Source organism: Podarcis liolepis (assembly GCF_965112155.1).
Source record: "Podarcis liolepis genome assembly, chromosome: 6".
In the NCBI taxonomy this organism is placed as follows: domain Eukaryota; kingdom Metazoa; phylum Chordata; class Lepidosauria; order Squamata; family Lacertidae; genus Podarcis; species Podarcis liolepis.
The window spans coordinates 75,970,507-75,990,915 of NC_139559.1; the positions used below are offsets into that span (position 1 = coordinate 75,970,507).

Genomic DNA, 20,409 nt, shown 5'->3' on the forward strand with positions numbered 1-20,409 from the left:
TATCCATGTATAAGACGAGTCCCAATTTTAAAGAGTATATTATCATAAAAAACCTCATCTTACACACAGAAAAGTATGGTAGATCTGAAAGTAACAGACGTGGCTGTGAAGTAAGTGGCTTTGAGTTCAATTTCACCCACACATCCACCACTGGTTTAGAGGAGATAACTCTATAATCTTGCTTATGCATACCTGCTATTCGCACAATATGACAGGGAGAGAGATTTTGGGTTTACAGTTAAAAATCAATTCAATGTGAACCAGTAGTTTTGGGCTGGGGATAAAAAACCCTATTTATTTTTAGATTACATTAATGAGAACATGATTTCTGACACCCGAAAAGTGTTATTGCACCCAAGCCTGGTAAGATCATACTGAGAGTAGAGCTCTTATGTAGGCACTAGAAATGAGAAAAGTCAGAGATGCAAAAGCAGTGGCCATTTGTTTTCAGGTCGGGGGACACATTGACCCATGGTCAACCCTGGGGTGTGTGCATGTGTGTGTGCGCGCGCGTGCGCTGAAGTGCAAAATTAGGTGAGGCAAAAGTGTAAAAGTGGGTATGGTGAGAACTGCAGTTCTCAAGTCTACCTTCTCAAAGGCTTTTCCAGCAACAATTCTACATTATATTTGAATCATTTTTATTATTCATTATTAGTTTGGTAAAAATATTTTTAAAGAACTTATTTACAGGGGGTCTTGGACTCACACCCTTTTGACATCATTGTTGGATTGTTTGAGTCTCGTAAACAGTGTCTAGCAAAATAAGACCTGGCTTATACAACAGTGCTTTTCTCAACTGCATGTAATGTAATTGAAACTGACTTGGGAGGAAGTTGTGTTGAAGCTGACAAGCTTGATTATGGAACTTTATTTTGTGTTTGCATGGGTGGAATCTATTAACTGTGAGGCCATTATTGTAAGTTAATATTTATTAGACAAAGGTATTCCAATTGGAAAGCAGGTAAATTGTGTGTTTAATACCAACTTGGGGCTTCTGTGTCTGAAACTGGAAAATAATTGCAGCATCTCAACAGGTTTTTAAGATTACCAACTGACATTTGATTCTTGCTATCTGATGTGTAAAACCTTACTAAAATTTCATGATATTTTAACTGAAAGGTCAAAGCCTTTCTAGTACACTACTTGTGTGGTAAAGCATTTATTGTTTTCTCCATGATAATATTTCCATAAAGGCAGTATTTATGGGAAATGTTTTATATTGTAATGTTTCAGCTTCAAACATTGGAAGGCTGAATTGTTGTTCTAGGACCTGAATATGCAGAAATTTATTCAGAGTTGAAATTTTCATCACCCTGGCTTACTCTAATAAAGTAGTTTTGTCTTTTTTGCTTGTGATTTTTCTGTTGAAGTTTCATTCAGGAAGGCCATCATTTTGCCTTGCTGAATCTAGACTTGTGAATAAAAGAAAGGGTTATGGTGGCAAAGCAAATTGGAATGCAAAACTAGAATTTCTGTATTGCAGATATTTCCTCAAATTTCCATTTGTTTTAGCTATGCCCATAATTTGTTTTATTCAGGAAAATATTTTATCTTGCTGTGTTTAATTTTGTCTGGCTGAACAGGTTGAAGTTGTTGGTTGTAGTGCAGGTCTAGTTTTTTCCATACTAGTTATTACATATAAATTTACACTGTTCTTCAATGCATAGTATTATAAGCAAATAACAATAAAACAGTCTGATTCTAAAACAGTAAGTTCCTGAATATGCATAATTATATTTCTTATCCCATGTCAAGACATGGCAGGAGTTGGTATGGTTGCACCTGCAGAGACCCATGGCCTAGGAGAAGCCCTACTACTGACCAAAGACAGTGGGACAATATCACAATTCTTGATGAGTGAAATGACAGGTGAAAGCAGAGCAAACAAACAATAATAGTAATAATAGTAATAAAAATAATAATAATAATTTAATAATAATAATACCCCACCCATCTGGCTGGGTTTTCCCAGCCACTGAATATTAAAAACAATACAGCATCAAACATTAAAAACTTCCCTAAGCAGGGCCGCCTTCAGTTGTCTTTTAACAGTAAAATAGTTGCTTATTGCAACTATTTTGCAATATACAATTGCAATAGTTGCTTATTATCCAGAGATTCATGCTTTGATACTAGTTCTAGGCCTCTTTCCAATGAGAAATGGAGGCAAAGCAACTATGGAATTATGAGTGGCTGAACTTTAGGAAAACTGGGAGTTGGGTCAAATGTCTACCCTCCATGGAGGTGACCTTTGGGGAAAGAGGTTCTCCTGTTGGATATGGGGTACCCCCAAAACAGGTTTGCCAAGGGCATCCCTTCCAAACAACTCAATAGGCCAAACAATAGAGAAACACTATCTTACCTAAATTCAGTATGTCAGTTTTTGCCTGCCCCCTCAGTTTGACCTGTGGCATCCTTTGAAAGCAGCCCGAAAAGCATTGCAATAGGTGTTTCAAGAACATAATAAGATTCTGCAGTATCAAACCAATGGCCCATTTAGTCCAATATCCTCTTCTCATAGTGGACAAACCAGATGCCTATGGGAAGCTCAAAACCAGGACCTGAGTGCAACGGCATCCTCCCAACTTGCAATTTCTATAGGGGGCTGGTTTGAGGAACTCTGCTTGACTGGGAATTCTCCCTTCCTCCAAACATAAGCAGGATACTCTTTAGGGCAAAAGGGTACTTGCAGGGGTTGGGTTGAAGTAGTTGTCCAAAGCAGGGTTTAGCCAGGGTTCTTGCTCTGGTTTTAATCAGAACTGCAGAGAATTACTGAGCTTCTGATACTTGCATTTCCCTTTGAGGTGAGCAAAATGAGCTCAAGAAGCTCATTTTTGGGCCTTAGCCCGGTGGACCTTGCCAGCATCTGTTTACAAAAGCTTGTATCTGAATAGGCAGTTTTCAACATTATTTTTTCCATTTAGCAGACACTGAGTAACTCTTGTTCTCTGTGTGATGTACAGAAACTGCTGAAAACAATTTAAAGTTAGGAAATCCATATAAAACAATTAAACATAATTCAGTAAAGCATTCAAGCTCTTTTTAATGATAACACTTTGGCTGGTACTGCTTTTTAAGTCCCCTTTAGTAGGGCAACATGACTATCTGTGCCTTCCAAAATCCCTACTTCTACATAACTGCTGTACAAGAACCCTATTGTTGAGTATATTCTCTTGAATATATAAATATATATATAGAGAGAGAGAGTGTTACACCTTTGATTTTACTTTTTTGGTGTCTTTGTGTAGTGAGGCGTTCTGGCTAATAGCTTAAGCAATTAATAAAATACTGCTACCTCTTTAAATGACCCCAAGCATGATTGATCAGAACTGAAGTTGCATTTTCTCTTTCTCTCTTCCTGACCCATTCATTCATACTTGAGGTTTGATTTTTAATTTGTTAAATAGTACCATTGTATCTGTGTAACTGTTTACTGGCTAATTTCTTTTGCCAGCTTTTCATCAGAAGCCAACTCTGGCTACTGCACAGTTCAGTCTTAAAATCATTTGATGTATGTAAGTGGTGTGGGTTGCAACTATCAAAATTACTGTTTTTGAAGGAGAAACTTTGAAACATAAGCCCTGTGTTTTGAGGGGAAAGAAAGCATTTCCAGGGAAGATGCAAAGTTTTATGCTGGAATAGTGCCAAACCCACAAGTACATGCTTCTGGTTCCATTGCTTCCACTGGAGGCCCAAGTATCCTCAGTGGTGAGGACTGCTCATCACAAGCTTCAACTAGTACACCAGTGATGCCTGTTTCTGGATAGGATTAGCTTAGCCAACTAGAACCAATACATTAGTAACCTCAAGACTGCGCCAGTTTGTGTGGCTACCCTTAAGGCTGGTTTGGAAGTTGCAGCTGATCCAGAATGAAGTGGCTTGGTTGCTGAGTGAGGGGCCTTTCCCAGCATGTATAACACATGTGTTGAAAGAGCTGCAAGCTGGTTTAAAGGTTATTTTATTAACATATAAGGCCCCAAATAACGCAATATAAGATTACCTGAAAGAGCATCTCTCCCCCCGCGCCGCCACCCCATAGACCCATTATATCACTACTATGGCTGAAGGAGACCCTGTTGTGTTGCAACCTGCAGAGTTCCATTGTGAGGCAACATGGATATAGGCCTTTATCTGTGGTTGCACCTGTGCTGTGGAATGAACTTCTCTCTGCAGTAAGGCAGGCACAAACAATGATCTATGTCCATTGCTTATTTTTCCTCTTCGCCCAACGCTTTCCCTCACCATTGACGCCAGTTTTTAGTGACTATAGTACTGTAATGATGGTCTTCTATTGTTTTATGCATATGTTTTTTTTCTTTGTTGCATTCTTTTACTGTTGAATGCTGCTTTGGGATTTTTAAAAATGATAGAAAAGTTTTTATTAAATAATACATCTGATATCTCCAATGACTCCTGCACTGCCTTCCCAAAGAACTGTAGAATTGTACCCCAAATGATTCTTTACGCTCTGTTTGAAATGCCCCACTTGTTCTTACACATTTTAAGCAGGAATTAGTTTATGAAGGCAAAATAGATCTGGTCTACATGACTAAACTTTCATGATATCAGAGGTAAAACATATTTACAGTGCTTCATGTAGATTTTTATAGTTAAATATTTTTTTCTTTCCTTTTCAGAAAAACAAGATTGTCTGCATCATGTTGTTCATGAACGTTTGGGCGAACTCCTGCGTGTGCTAAAGGCAATCATTAGCAAGCACCAATGTCTTAATTCAGTTGATATTCTAAGTGCTGCAGGAACAGTCATCGCAAAAGTGAAAGGTAAGGAAAAGGAGAACTTTTGCAACTTGATATAGTAAGTAAAGTTGCCTTGTGATGTAATACAGATGTTGCTGTTAGCACTTCTCCTGTATTTACTTCCAGAGACACTCAACCATATAATTTGCCAGAGGAGGGAAATCCCAAACCAATCCCTCAGACATGTGGGGGACTGCTAAATGAGGAACAGAGCTATTCCTCTCTTGCTAGCACACAGCAGGTGCATGCTAGACTGCAAACTTTGTAGGCTGACAAAGTTAGATTAACACTGTTTTAAACAGCTCTGTACTACAACAGAACTGCGGGACTTAGCTTGTTCACAGCGATTCTGGAGGGGTCTTTGTTTAATGTTTCAGCTTATCCAAGTCTTTACTCAGACCAATATACTCAAATTGCCTAGTGAGAAAAAGGTCATTTACTGCTATAAATTAAAAGTACTAGTCTATTTGTGTTGCATGTTTTCATTTAAGGCAGTGAGATTTATGTCTGTACAGGTAGCGACCATTGAAGACGCGTCCAGTTGGCGCATGATTGCTAACACGTGGGTTATTTTGTACTCAGAAGAGGGCAGAATGGGGGCAGGGCAGGGTGTAATGGGGTGGGTAACACTCCGCTGATGCACACAGTAGCTGGGAACAGAATGCCTGTGCGGAATGGTCGCCACCTGTATTTGAAATATGTGATATGCTGGTAACTTGTATGTATATTGTTGTGTAGGATTGAAGCTAGATGTACAGGGTTTATCAGCTTATTTGGAGGAACAGTTGTTGCACAACTTTGGGTTCAAGACGGGAAAGAGAAACCACAAGTGTAAGAACAACTATGTTGTGAAACTGTTGTGAAACTGTGAGACTACTATTATTAACAAATAGCAACTCTCAGGAGCTTTGCTGATCATCAGCCAGTTCTAAAGAGTGCCATTTAATAAGCATGTTCAACCTAGCCTCTGTAAGATACTCAGGCTTTGTTTTCCCCTTTAGCTGGTCCTGGAGAAATTGAGACAGCTCTTTCCTTTTCTTGGGTCTAGACCAGGGTTTCCCAAACTTGGATCTCCAGCTGTTGTTGGACTACAACTCCGAACATGCCTAGTTAGCAGGGTCAGTGGTCAGGGAGGATAGGAATTGTTGTCCAAAAACAGCTGGAGACCCAACCCAACCCTAGACTAAGAGTAGGGAACCTTACAGTTTCAAAGCCACATTTCCTAATGGCTAACCTTCGAGCTAGGGGCACATGCCAACAGTGGGAAGGGTCAAAACAAAAGTGGTAGAACCTATGTAGACAGGGCAGAGTTGACAGAGTACATATGTCATCATATATACATGGAGCACATAGAATCACAATTGAAAAGGACCCCAAGGGTCATCATGTCCAATCCCCTGCAATGCACATCCATGTGCATGCATGCAATATGTTGCTTCCCCTCCCATAGCAATTACATTTCACTTTTTAAACACATTATTCAAATCCAGTTGTCAGTGGGGGATTTTTTAAAATGAAGATTGCAGCTGGGAAAGGTTCTGTTGTGGGTTCTGTTGGCTTTTTTCAAGCCAAATTGCTTGGGAGCAAGGGAATGCTATGGGCCATATGGGGAGCCCTCATGGGCTGCATCTACCCCATGGGCCACTGGCTCTTAGCTCCTTGTCTAAAGGCTACTATCATTGCAGCCAAAATAGCATGCCTGCTTCAGAATATCCAGCGAGCTCCATCAGTATTGGGTCTCCATCATGCCATCAGAACTACGAAACAACACAGGATTTGTGTAGATCAGCAGTGGTCGGTCTGTGGTCTTTGGACCCACATACAGCACTGTGCCAAAATCATGTCATTGGAGGAAGCCCAACAGGAGGAGAAAAATAGGAATGAAAGTTGAAATGGAGTGATAGACTGAGGGAGGGGGGAGCTTTCTTCAAGTTCAGTTGAAGACCACTGGCAAGAGCAATCTCCCCTTCCTCCAGCTGTATCAGGTGGAGAGGAAGAAGGTGGAGAGAAGAGATGACATCATCTGCCACTGACTTAACATAAGTAGAATTTCCATACATTTTTAAGTCAAGAAAGTACTTTTTTGGGGGGGAAGGGATACAAACTTAGGGGGAATTTAAATATATGCAATAGGTAAAGGTAAAGCGACCCCTGACCATTGAGTCCAGTCGTGGCTGACTCTGGGGTTGCAGCACTCATCTCGCTTTATTGGCCGAGGGAGCCAGCGTACAGCTTCTGGATCATGTGGCCAGCATGACTAAGCCGCTTCTAGCGAACCAGAGCGGTGCACGGAAACACCGTTTACCTTCCCGCCGGAGTGGTACCTATTTATCTATTTGCACTTTGAGGTGCTTTCAAACTGCTAGGTTGGCAGGAGCAGGGACCGAGCAACGGGAGCTCACCCCGTCGCGGGGATTCGAACCGCCAACCTTCTGATCGGCAAGTCCTAGGCTCTGTGGTTGAACCCACAGCGCCACCCACGTCCCTCAATATATTCAATAGTCCTGCACAGAGAATTTAAAAATAACAGTTCATCTGTACAGTGACATAACCTGCCCTCCTTTCCTGCTGCAGATGTCATTTGACCAGCTCTCAAGCTTGTGTTTCGTTGTGCAGGTACTGAGCAACAGAGTAGGAAGGCAGGAGTTACATATCTTTAAGCCTTTATTATGAGGGGTGGGGGTGGACTTTCTGCCAAAACGTTTGTCTAGCTCTAGAAAGTTCAGGTGCTACTCTGTTTAGGAAGATAACCATAGAAGGGTCAGCTGGTAGAGCACCTGCTTTGCATGTCGAAAGGTCCATGTTCAATCCCTGATATCTCCAGGTAAGTCTGGAGACATCCCTTGTTTGAAACCACAGAGAGCTGCTGCCAGTCAGTGTGGACAGTATTGAGCTAGTTAGGGTGGCTGCATGTCCTCTTTTTCCAGGACGCGTCCTCTTTTTCAGGATTAAAATTTCTGTCTGGGCGGATTTTTAAAATTTGGCAAAATGTCCAGGTTTTTGGAGGGGTTGTTGTTTTTTATTTTTGTTTATAGTAATCTGATTTTAAAAAATAAAAACAATTTTAAAAGCCCCACGTGTCACGCTCCCACTCTGCCGTTTTTCATGAATGGAATGGGAGCACTCTGCAGTGTGTCCGTGTCCTCTTCCCCAGGGCAATGAAGAGCGGCGGCTGTAGTCCAGTGTTATGGTCACATGGGTATTTGTAGTTGCGGTGCCTGCTTCTCTACTCCGGTGGGCTATTTAGAGTTAAAAACATTGCTACTAGCAGTATATCACAGCTTCTATAGCCTACATATAGTAGGGGTATTTAAAATGAGAGTTGTCTTAGAGATCCATAGTTAAAAGTAGAAGTCAGCAAATGTCTCCTCCTTTTTGCTCTTCAAAAAATGGCAACCCTAGTTAGGTTGACCAATGGTCTGATTCAGTATAAGGCAGCATCCTTTGTTGTTCAGCTGAACAGATGAAGAGCCATAACGGTTGTTGTTATTTATTAAATTTTTATACCACCCTTCATCTGAGGATCATAGAGCTGTTTACAATATAAAAACACAAAGTTACACATAATCAACCAGTTTTGTTCATTTGTAGCAGATTTGTTGAAGGATACAATCTACATTCTGGATCTATATTCCTAAAGGAGTTTTAAAATTAGTCACACTGAAGTCAGGGTCTGCCTTCAAGCATGCAAGGTAGACTTCCTTTGTGTTAGCTACGTGTGATAAAACTCCTATTGTTACTACTTAAATTATCCATATAAAATTTATCTTTTGTTGGGGCCCAGCATTAACACTTTTGAAATGTCATTTGCATTTATAAATTGTTCTCGTAAAATAATAAGCATAATGTAACTATAAAAAACTGATACATCTCCTGTAAGTGTGTTTGTACTTTCATTTGGTTACCTAAGTGAGTGTTGTGGTTACTGTGTTAAAACAGAGAGGCCTGGGAGAGTTACGATAGTGATTGTTAACTAAATTGCAATTCCCGAGAGCATTTATTTTGCAATACCATGAGGAGATAAATTTTTCAGGAGACTGGCATGAGGTCCAAAGCTTAAAATCAGAAGGCAAAACTTAAGTGAAAAGTCTTGTACGAGGCCTTGGAGACATGATATGAAGCTTGTGGTATGTTCCAAAATTAGCAATTCCACTGCCCTGCCACACCCTTTCATTACTCTCCACTTGTATCTGTTTTTTCTTCGAACATCCTGTTACTTTTTAAAAAACAACAACCCCAATCATATGTAAATAGGGGAAATGTAAAGACTTTTAACATCTTGGATTCCAAAATTTTGAAGCTTTTAAGAAACTTCAAACATGTCAGCTAAAGAAATGTGAATTTGCTTTACTAACAAACACTTGTTAAATAACAATTGCAAAGTGCAGTAATCTTTGCCCGGGAAAAAAAGGGCAATCTGGTAGTATTCTACAGCACATACATTTAAATCAGTGAATATTTAGAAAAATATACAGTTAGAAAATTTATTACGTAGATGACAAGTATCCCTTTAGATTGATATGCCAGGTTATTATATAAGTCCTTGAATAGTGGTTTTGTTTTCTTTAAATGGTGGTTGGTGGCGTTACATTAATCCTTCCCATTTCTGTAAAGTTGTGTGCTCACTTGAAAATGTAGAGGCAAAGATAGTTGCCATTTCCAGACATAGAAACAGTACTACTACTCATTGTTGTCCGTGCTATTGTGTGCAGCCAGGATGTCCTGGGGAAAGACTCTGTTCAAAGCTGATGTTAAGTAATATCAGTGTGCCAGTAATGGCCGAAAGGAAGGCTATAGGAATCTTTGGAGGGAAGTGTTTCAGGAAGAAGGTAGGAATCTTGCACTTTATATCTTACATTTGTCTGTTTGCCTGTTTATAGAAAACATAAATGTGCAATCTTTGTCTTGTTTGGAATTTCGGATTAGGAAAATAGGGCTGCAATCCTAAATAAACATAATGGAACTAAGTTACTGAATTCACTGCTACTGACTTCCAAAAATGATTTGTGTAGTAAATGGAGCAATGAAGAATTGCTTCCAGAACAGGAAAGTGTGTGCGTTTCTTCTGGCAACATACATTTAGAGAAAAATAGTTAAACAACTTGCATTGTATATTATACTTTGCATTTTCTTTCTTTCTTTCCTGGCCTTCTAATTTCCATAGTTAACCATTTGTCTGAAGTTTGGAAATTAATTTCCTGACAGAATTTTTCTCCAAATGCCTAATATAAATGTAAATCTTGATTTATATTTGTGTTAGGAGTATTGTGTTAGGAGTTATATATACGTTTTTCTAAAGGAGAAGGCTTATTGCTTGAATATTATACACGGGAAGCATGTGATTTTAACAAAACTGAAAGTAGTTGATGATACCTGGCATTTTGAAAGTTTTAAATTTTTCTTACTGAAAATAATGATCAGTGCAAAAGAGGATTGCTTAGTTCAAGACTCATATGTTAAAATGCTTATGATGAATACAAACATACATTCTAAACTTTAGCGGAAGTGATTTGGGCGCATATTCAATGAATGCCGAGGCATTGTTTTCAGGACTTAGAATGTATGATGAAACCTCTTCCACCACACCTAGAATATCTGTCTGTCTAACTGTTAAAATCCATGTAGTCTAAGTAGCTCATTAGCTTATCATAGTATTGTATAATTACTAGAGAGTTAATTTGTATCATTTTACTGGAAAAACTCTTCCTTTCACAGAGGAAGTCTAATGGAATATCTGGCTTAGTATATTTGTTATCTTTTTGTGTTTACACACCTGGCAGGAAATTTTAGTTTTTTTGCGCAATTCATGATGTAAGCTACAGGATCTTATTCCAAATAAATTTCTTTCTAATAAGTTTACTATTTCTAACTTCTAATTATACATCCAATGATTTTTCTTCTATATTTCATTATAAAAATTGAACTGAAGATTAGGATTTGATTCCAATTGGTTCATTTTACTGTGATCGGTAAGAGGTTCGGCAAAGCAGAAGTGGGAGAAAGTACATGGAGATCTGCTGGTAGATCACTCAATGGTTTGAGATAGATCAGTAAGGATTCCAATTCCCATTTAGCACTAGCATAAAAATAACATTCTCCCTTCTAAATTAGGCTTCTGAAATGAAGAAATATTGGTGGGGGAGAATCAGGAGCGAGCTCTTGTGTAAAAGGATTGTGAACTCTGTTATGGTATTGAAATCAAATTCCTGAGCAGAGCATGTGCTTAGAGCAACCCTGTTCCTTAATTCTAAGTGTATGCTGCTCACCCCCAGCCCCCACTGTTTTGCAAATAAAGCAGATGGCACAAGCCTGCCCCTGCTTCAGAGGATTCGAAAGTTTGAAGAAACTGTTTTCAAGCAGCTATCTGTGAAAAATGAAAACTTTTGAGGAGTGCCTAGGTATCAACATTTTAATAGTAATGAATCTCAGGGCTAAGCTAGATGAGATTTTGGGACTGGGACTGCATCTCTAGTATCCTTAAAATTTTGGTCAATAGCAAATGATTGGGATGTAAACTAAACACACCAAAGCTGCTGTTTACCCTGCTATCAGTAACACTGACTCTGCCTCTACATTTTCCGCAATAGAGCAAATAGCAGCTTGAGAAAGAGAAATTACAGATGGACAAAATGAATTTAGTCCACATTTTTAATGAGCCACCTTAATTGCCAGTCCCAGACTTTTCTGGTAGGTCAGAATGTGGTTATCAGTCAGATTATGCACTTCTCCAAATTTTCCCATGCAGTTTTGCTTCAAAACATATGCACAAAAGCATATTTTATGGGAAAATGTGTACAAAAATGTGTATTTTAGGGGTATGTGAATTGAAAACATGCAAAACTATATATTTTAGGGAAATAACGTAGGCAAAATACATAGTTCAGGGGAAATGATACAGTGGTGCCTCGCAAGACGAAAAGAATTCGTTCCGCGAGTCTTTTCGTCTTGCGGTGTTTTTCGTCTTGCGAAGCACGGTCCGCCGCAACTGCGCCTCTTCAAGCAGCTTTAAAAAAAAAGCGCAAGATGTTTTCGTCTTGCGAAGCAAGCCCATAGGGAAATTGGGAAATTCGTCTAGTGAAGCAATGCAAAACCGAAAAACCCTTTCGTCTAGCGAGTTTTTCGTCTTGCGAGGCATTCGTCTTGCGGGGCACCACTGTACAGTTTAAATGCATTCCATGCATTAAAAACCTGCAAGAATTGATTAAGTGCATAGGAAAGAAGGAATAGAGGAATAGGATGAATAGAAATAGATCCATTTATGCCTAGGAGAGAGGTTGTATGATTTCTATTGGGTAAATAGCACAAGGGGAAAGGATTGATCCTGCTCCCTCTGCGATGCAGTACCAATCCAGATGAGCCATTCTTCCCATCCTACTCTGTAATTCCTGCAAAGAAAAAGATTTCCATAATCTTGTCTAGTGTAGCCCTAACTAGTCTGATCTATTATGGGGTATTATTCCTTTATGTAGATTATATTTTGTTTTCCTATCTCTGAAAAACAGTTACCACATCTAAGACTTTTGCTAAGGGAACTTGTTGTACTTCCCTTCTTGTCATGAGATATAGAGAATTCTCAGGTCCTTAAGCAGCTTTTGTAAGCATAGAAACTTAACATTGTTTTACATTGTCAGTTTTCACATATAGTCATTTTAACACAGCATTCCTGAAGAGGGTCTCATGGTAGGTAAATGTAGTTTAAAATTGTAGAAAGCAGGCTTCAGAGATACTGAGATAGAATTTATAATATCAGTATACTGCATTTAATGAATATTTGGGTACCTAGATGCTACTGTCAAATTTATAGATGTTCTATGTTCCCCATAATTATTACTTCAACAGGTTATATATACCCTGTGGTTTGACTTGGAAGCAGTTTCATGGCCTGTGAAAGTACAATCTGATTAATGTACTCTTCTTTGTTTTCTTCCTTAGCTGTAAACTTCAAGGAAGTTAATGAAGAAAACAAGCGAGAAGTCCTAAGTGAGATATTCTCTTCTATTGACACACTGGCATTCACATTTGGCAACATGTGAGTAAAAAATAATTAACTGTTCGGTTTGTTTCCTGAAGCACCTTAGTCTCACCTTCTTTGAACTCTGCTGAACTCTGTGACACTTTTGTCTGTTTGTTGGTCTATACTTTACTTGTCCCCCTGCCAATACTGTTTTGGACTACGTAGATGCTGCTCTTACAATATGAGAAAGAATGGGTATTTGTAAAGTACTCTAGCTGAGAAACTTAATTTCATTGTGTTCTGCTCCATTCCTTTCTTGTGACTGCTTCTTCATAATCATTTCCCACAGTAGCTCTGCCTATTTGCTCCAATAATTGCAAAGGTACCTTAAGGGGAAATTAAGAAACTATGGTTGTGTTTAGACATCTTACTGAACAATGATTTAAAATGAATTTGTTGTTGTTGTAGAAATATGCTAATGCAAGATATTGAAGAGCATAGTCTCCCCCACACACTTGCGTGCTTCTCCTGCCCTCCTCTTGTACAAGAGGTTTACTTGGAAGAGGTTTACTGGATTACTTTCAAGCAGACCAATTTCAAACTGTGACCTCTGAACCTGGTTTATTCAACCATAGTTAATGTTAATCACAGTTCTGGGTTCTGATGGCGCTAGACAGTGTCATAAAGCAGATGCTTCCAGACTCCTCCCAGCTGCCCAGCAAGAGGAGAGGGGAAGCATATGAGCCTGGGAGGTAGCCAGGCTCGCTCATATCTCACTGAGCCATAGTTTAACATGACAGCTGAATGCTTTCCATGTCTACCCAATGGCTGGGAAAATATACTCTTGCCTTCTCAGTTTGGTTGATTCTAATTTCAGTGAACCAAATCTTGGAGCTACCAGTGTTCAAAATAATTTGTAGTAAAATAGTTCCACATCTAGGTTTTGTTTCTATTTTTTACTTACCTTTTACAGGCGGAGGACGCCTTAAATAAACACTGAACATTCCCATGTGGTTGTCTGTTCTGAGTATTAGGTAGACATTTTGTTCTTGTATAACAGGGCAAAGCATGAGTGAATTTTCTTCTGGTTCTCATGGCAGAGTTTCAGACTTCCTTATGGGAGATGTGGATAATAGCTCAACATTGGGTCTTCCCGTATCTCGACAAAGTCAGGTAGGGTGAATATTTTTTTTTAAAGTTGTTAAAATACATTTTGCCTTTAGTAATATTATAGAAGAGAGCATTAATTTTTTGACTATCCAGCAGGATCAGTTTAAAATGGTTTTGTTGTTGTAGAAATACGCTAATGCACAACTAAAACTGATGTTTTCTAAGAACTAATAAGCAGTTCCTAGATGTAAATATATATAAGGCCTAATTTATAGTAGCTTCTCTTTGGAGGTTCTTTACTGTGTTTACACAAAAGTAGTTAAGGTGCTTGGGCCAAGCAGACCTGAAGTAGGAAGCTGCAAATTAATTGCTGTGTCAAATTGTATTAGATGAAAAAGTAACTTTTAAGCCTTGTTTGTGCTTCAGCTGCTTGGTAAATTAAGTCAATGCTTAATCCAGGTAAGATGAAGATATTGTGGTTGGGGAAACAGATTCCTCCAGATAGAGATATGCAACTAGTCCTAAGTGGGGTTGTGTACCCCCTGAAGAGCTGGCAGTTTGGTAGTGAACATGGATGATGCTAACTGGGGGTGCTCAGGTGATAGAAGTGGCCAGGAGTGCTTTTTACCAGCTTTGCTTGGCTCGCTAGCTGAGACCCTGTCTGGAGAGAATGGATCTTATTTTAGTTATCCATGCACACTAGTGACATCCAGGCTAGACTATTATAATGCACTCTATGTGGGGCTGCCTTTAACGATAGTTCTGAAGCTTTGACTGGTACAAAGTATGGCTATCCAACTGCTGGGTGGCCAGATAGCTAAAGCATATCACACCTGTGTTTTACCACTTGCATTAGTTACCAGAGTTAACTAATTTACTAGGCCTAATTTAAAATGTTGCTCATTTATTGCATTGTCCTATTGATATCGCTTGAAAGCCAACTGATGGGGGTGGGGGGGGGAGAGACAAAACAAAACTGGAAGTCCCAAGGAACATTAGAGGAATGGTATAAGCAATGTGGTCTCTGTCATTGGCAGAAAATCTTACTAAACTAGCATTAATAGGGTGGTGCAGGCAGTTCTGCCACATAGGGTGCTGAGCCGAGAGAGTGCAAAATTGAGAAGATCCATTTGGGGGGTTCCAATTTTTGGCCTTGCACAGGGCACCATATTACGAAAGATTACTGAAGTCCGCCCTTGATGGCTACCCTTGTGTGCTTATGAGGCAGCCATCTTTTTCCTTTATCATGTTCCTAGTAGGCTACTTTTTAAAGAGTTGATGGTAATATTGGAGGCATTGCCTCTCATTCATTTCTTTTGTCCCACTGCAATCTTTTTTGTCCCACTGCAATCTTTCATCAAAGAAATTTTGCAATTGCCTCTCATTCATTTCTTTTGTCCCACTTCAATCTTTTTTTGTCCCACTGCAATCTTTCATCAAACAAATTTTGCAATTTTATGTTGGCTCTTTTTGAAGCACCCCAAAGAGATTGGGCTAAAAATACAGTGTGCAGCAATGCTTCCATCATATCACCTTCAGCTCTCTGAAAATGTCACCTGTCGCCAGCCAGTTTTCCAGTGTGTTGGTAGAGGAGAAGCTAATCTTTTTACCTTCTGTCACATTGAGAGCTTCCTTGATTGACTGAAAGGGGTGTGTAATTGAAGTTAAGCATTTCTAATATGCTTAACTTGCAAGCAATTGGCACATTGTATGTAAACCAGATTTTGTTTCCATTGATGCATGTTCATGCTTCATTCGTTGCACCCAGTCCACATACCATTTTGCCAAAATTGGCATCTGTTGTGCAAGCATAGAAATTGTAGTACATTTTTTCCTGGGAAAATAGAATACTTTTACTTGTACCTATATTTATTGCTCTTGGGATGCTTTGTAAAATGTGTTTGTACATGTGCAACAAACACGTGTTGAATATTTGTGACAATGACACTGTTAACACCATTCCCAGTGCCCGCCTATATTCTGAACATTTTAAAAGCTTTTTCTTATGCCTAATAGACTTTGCCTGTCATCATTGTCCAGATTCATATGAGGTTGACTAGCTAGAAAGTCTAATTTTAAATGGTAGCGCATGTTGGTAAGGTTACCTATGGGCGGTTTATAACCTTTTTTGTCCAATTTTGTATTTTCCTTTCCAATTTTATTTATTTTTTATTTTTGGATGTGGGGGAGGTTCTGTTCGCTTTTACACCATAATGGACATTTGGGCATTTTCCTTTCTGATGGAGAAAAATGGCAACAATGCTTCCTTTCCATCCACTTTGCATGGACAGGGTACTGTGCTATTGAATTGAAAATATGTTTTCAGGAATATTGTGCAAAGTTTAAAACACATTTGGTGTCATGCTTTGACGATGCATCAAGTTCATTCATAAATTAGCCATTTTTTTCAGGGGGAATAGTTAACTTAATTTTGTTAAGTAACCAGCTCCATCAAAGCTTTAAAAGGCTGTTTGAAAATGTTTGACACATTGAAAGGCTTTCTATACTACTGTACCTAAATTGTCTTGCCTTTTTCAACTATTGTAGATTTAAAAGGGAATGGAGTTACTGTACTGGGCAGGAGTGCATTCTACTCCATTCTCTTGCTATGTCAGTATTGAAAAACGCCACATAGTTAGTATATGTTGAGTGTTTAATCGTCTGTTTGCTTAGCTGATGCTAACAGGTTGCATTTTATTGAATGCTAGTCTTTTGAAAATCTTTCTGTGGATTCCGGGGGATCACTGCACGAAAAGGATGACGTACAAGGGACAGGTAAGCATTACATACAGTGTTTTTGGTCTCTGTTATGTTTTTAGATATGTAGAAATAATCAAATTTTAAAATACCCTTTCTTTTCTTTTTTTACTATGGGGGAAACTATTGGTATTTAACAGAAGTGAGTTTAGAACTGAAGTTAGCCCCATTGAAATCACAAAAACTCTGTGTTATTGGAAGTTGTAGCATGAACTTCACCTATTTATACATTTTTTTCCTGTTTAGTTCATTACAGAAGAAAGTTTTATGTTGGCCATATGATTTGTTAAGATTTAATTCTGTGACCCTTTAATTTGTTCTAAAAGCCCTGTCAGTTCAATTTAGTGTCAACTAGCATTTAAAGAGAATCTCAAGATCAGAGCTGCTTTAGTCTCCACAGTTGGCTGATACAAGCTGTGCTGTTGCTGTGTGGTCATGTCTAAAATTCACTTTTTTGCATTTGACATTTTATTTTCAGGGCATCTTAGAGCTGAAGAGATTGATAGCGTTCTCCTAAGGAACGATAATGGAATTGAATCAGCTCTGTCCTATGCTAAGGCATGGTCAAAATACACGAAGGATATTGTTGCGTGGGTAGAGAAAAAGCTTAACTTGGGTGAGTGGTTCTTTCTGGCACCTAATGAGCTTTGTCATGATGGAATTAAATCTGTTGTCAGGATTGTGCTACAGACTGTCAGTAATGTGATTTCTAAATTAGTAGCTGTTCACTGAAATGAATGGAACTGTTGCCTGTTTCCTGTGACTGAAATATTTGTTGCAAAATTGTGTCTGTGTACTGTTAAATGAAGACTACAGAGAAGTTTATGCTTGTTCTTGCTGCTCTCATTCACTACGTGAAACTGGTCTTCCTTCCCTACAGAAATGGAATGTGCTAAAAGCCTGGCAAAAATGGCAGAAACAACTAAAGCTATTGTTGGCCCTCAGGTGAGTGTTCACTTAATAAAAATGAACTGTTAATAACACACACTTCTATTGATCATGGAAGTTCCACTGAATTCTTCTTTGCTGTTTCCTTTATTTGTAGTTTTTTCTATTTAAATTCTGATGAATATTCTTTTGGCTTATTTTTTTGCTACTTGAAAGTAAGAAAAATTAAGCAAACTTTTTTCTTTTGTTTTACAGTACTTTATGTATTGTTACAAGTGCAACTCTGGAACTAGGTTTTTTTAACTGAACATTTTGTCTTAATAGAATGAAGGTTTACATAAGGGTATTGATGTAATATACCAACTTAATTTTGTCACGGATCTGTCTAAAGCACTTTTTCCACTTAAATCAGTGGGAGAATTTGACCTAGAAGAATACTCTACTAATTTACATGTTTTGGCTTACAGGATTACATGCCATTCCAATCAATATTCATAAATGCATTCCAAAATGATGTAGAGAACAGTCAGCTCTGGCAACAAACGGCATCAGCTCTCCAAACTAATAAATTTGTTCAGGTAAAACCAATTCTATTTAAAAGCATTTTTACATGCATAGCTCACAGGCATATATATTTTAGTCATTGACATTTCCTTACACAGTCATTGGATTTCTCTCATGTAGCCACTCCTTGGAAGGAAAAGCGAACTGGATAAACAAAGGAAGGAGATCAAGGAGCTTTGGCAACGAGAACAAAAGAAAATGGTTGGTATATTGGAACATAATATGTTGTAGGGGATGTCCATCTGCTTGCACAATGGAAACCTTCTTCCCCCAACATCCCCCTGTGTTCCCAAAATCTGCTTTGTAGGTTTGGGGAACTTGTGGAGCTGATTTAGGGAGGTGCAGGAGGAGAAGCCCCATTGCATGAGAAGACTTCACTCATACTATGTGAGACATCACCCTTTGTTTCAGATAGAAATTCTAAACTTCCAAATTTGTCTGCAGAGCATACAATATAGGCATTCAGCATATATTACTTACTGTAATTCATTGAAAAGGTTTTAAATATTTTAAAAAAGAAAGAAAAATCCACTAGTTACAATTTTCTTCACATTTATGGCATAAAGGCCACCAGTTCCTATGCTTACTCATACTCCCATTCCCACAGCTCAATGTCTGGATGATGATGATGATGATGATGATTAACAAGCTTTGAGTTAGAATATAATGTGTTGCATTTCTCTATTCTACAACATTGAAACTGCTAATATTGAGATGCTTTCTTTTGGAATGAGCAGCAAGAACTGGAATCCACCGTTAAAAAAGCAAAGCTATTATATCTTCAGCGGCAAGATGAATATGAAAAGGCAAAATCATCAACTGTTCGTGCTGAAGAGGAGCATCTGACCTCCAATGGGGGTATTATTAAAGATGTCAGTAAACTTGAGAAAAAACGAAAACTTGAAGAGGAGGCTCTCCTAAAGGTAAGAAAACTTCTTTAGATATGTTAGCAATGAAATGCAGTGTTATACTAGTTCTTGGAAATGTGATTCATAGGACATGTTGGCTGGTACTTATGAAATTATAAAGTGCTTTTATTGTGGACTGTTAAAGGTAGGGTTTCTTCAGGTATTTTAATAGGAAGTTTCTTCACCATCACTCATTCTTTACATGTTTAATTTGTTGTAGGCTGAAGAAGCCAATGAACATTTCAAAGCCAGCATGGCTGAAGTTGAAGAAAAACGAAATGATCTAGAAAATTTCAAAAGTGATGTCTTAACCCAGCTACGGGAACTTGTTTATCAGTGTGACCTCACACTTAAAGCTGTAAGAATGTGTTCCTTGTGTTCTAGACTAGAAGAAAATCATTATTGTTGGAATATCATGTGTGAAAATGATTTGATATATATCTCTGAAGCATTATGGCCAACACTGCTGGTATATTGACTAAAGCAATCATATTGGTTTTATTTGGGCCAGCCTATAAGCTGTGGTGTAATAGTATATCATGAACAACCCATGCTTCTTCTACATTTATTGTTTTAGCACAAACCATAGTTTGCCAAGCTGCTTGAATTAGAACGCTGTGCTTAGTGTTTGGTCTCCAACCCAAGATTGGAAACCCACTTCAAACCATGGTTTCATATTCTGGTTTGGAAGACTTGGCAATTATAGCATGCCAGTTCAGATGCCCTGACAAAATCATGGTTAATGCTAAACAGGAAACTGATAGGAAAGCCATGCAGAGAGGGGAAACAGGCAAGTCCATGACTCATTGCTCATCCTCCATACCCATGGTTTGCAGAACTGTCTTAATGGTGTCTCTATGATTGTTTCATTCAGTATATTAGTAATTTTTAAAAGTAGTCTGGAGAACTATCTAAACAGAGCCACTTGCCTAGTTCAGAGGTAATGGGGAATGATGGTTTTCCACAGTGCTGAAAGAGCTGCAGCAACCCTTTGTCTTGTGCACCCCCTGCTCTCCACTTTCCCCACTGTGAGTCGGAGATCAGAAATGCCAGATTCATTGGTTTTTCTTTATGTGCATTGGTACTAAGTAGAGAATCTCTTCATGTTCTGTTATCTTGAAACATCAGTGAGCCAACATTCAGAGCCTTACCTCATAAAGTGGCAAGTGGGGGGAAATACAGCTGCAGCTTTGGCCTGCCTTACCTTTGACTTAAAGCTTCTGTGACTTGATTGATAATAGCTTGTAGTAGATTAAATAGAATACTATTGTTCCTGGCACCCCGTTTTTGAAGTCTGTCCAGTATTGAGTGGTTTCCTGGTACTATGATGTCAAGCACTCTGAATTGCTAAATAGTCTGCAAAGCATCTCATGAAACTAGACAAGCTTCACACAACATGTGGCAAAAGATGTTTGTGAATGGTTTGTCCATGAAGTTATTTATTTCATAAATTGGAATATCCATCTAGATA

The 20,409-nt window shown here is 38.6% G+C and overlaps 2 protein-coding genes across 5 annotated transcripts in view; both read left to right on the forward strand.

Moving 5' to 3' along the window:
* The window catches only part of LOC310710274 (uncharacterized protein), a 982,430-nt gene that overhangs the window by 189,680 nt on the left and 772,341 nt on the right, over nucleotides 1-20,409 (forward strand). The window lies entirely within an intron of this gene.
* The window catches only part of ARHGAP29 (Rho GTPase activating protein 29), a 99,672-nt gene that overhangs the window by 63,895 nt on the left and 15,368 nt on the right, over nucleotides 1-20,409 (forward strand). For 3 of the 4 annotated variants that reach the window (XM_083510915.1, XM_083510914.1, XM_083510916.1), the window contains exons 3-12: nucleotides 4,638-4,781; nucleotides 12,690-12,786; nucleotides 13,812-13,884; nucleotides 16,530-16,596; nucleotides 17,057-17,194; nucleotides 17,459-17,523; nucleotides 17,934-18,044; nucleotides 18,151-18,231; nucleotides 18,768-18,953; nucleotides 19,159-19,296. In XM_083510915.1, coding sequence (XP_083367041.1) covers nucleotides 4,638-4,781; nucleotides 12,690-12,786; nucleotides 13,812-13,884; nucleotides 16,530-16,596; nucleotides 17,057-17,194; nucleotides 17,459-17,523; nucleotides 17,934-18,044; nucleotides 18,151-18,231; nucleotides 18,768-18,953; nucleotides 19,159-19,296 — 1,100 coding nt within the window. Of the gene's footprint in view, nucleotides 1-4,637; nucleotides 4,782-9,360; nucleotides 9,587-12,689; nucleotides 12,787-13,811; nucleotides 13,885-16,529; nucleotides 16,597-17,056; nucleotides 17,195-17,458; nucleotides 17,524-17,933; nucleotides 18,045-18,150; nucleotides 18,232-18,767; nucleotides 18,954-19,158; nucleotides 19,297-20,409 lie in introns of those variants that run through there. The other variant, XM_083510917.1, reaches the window with a different exon arrangement.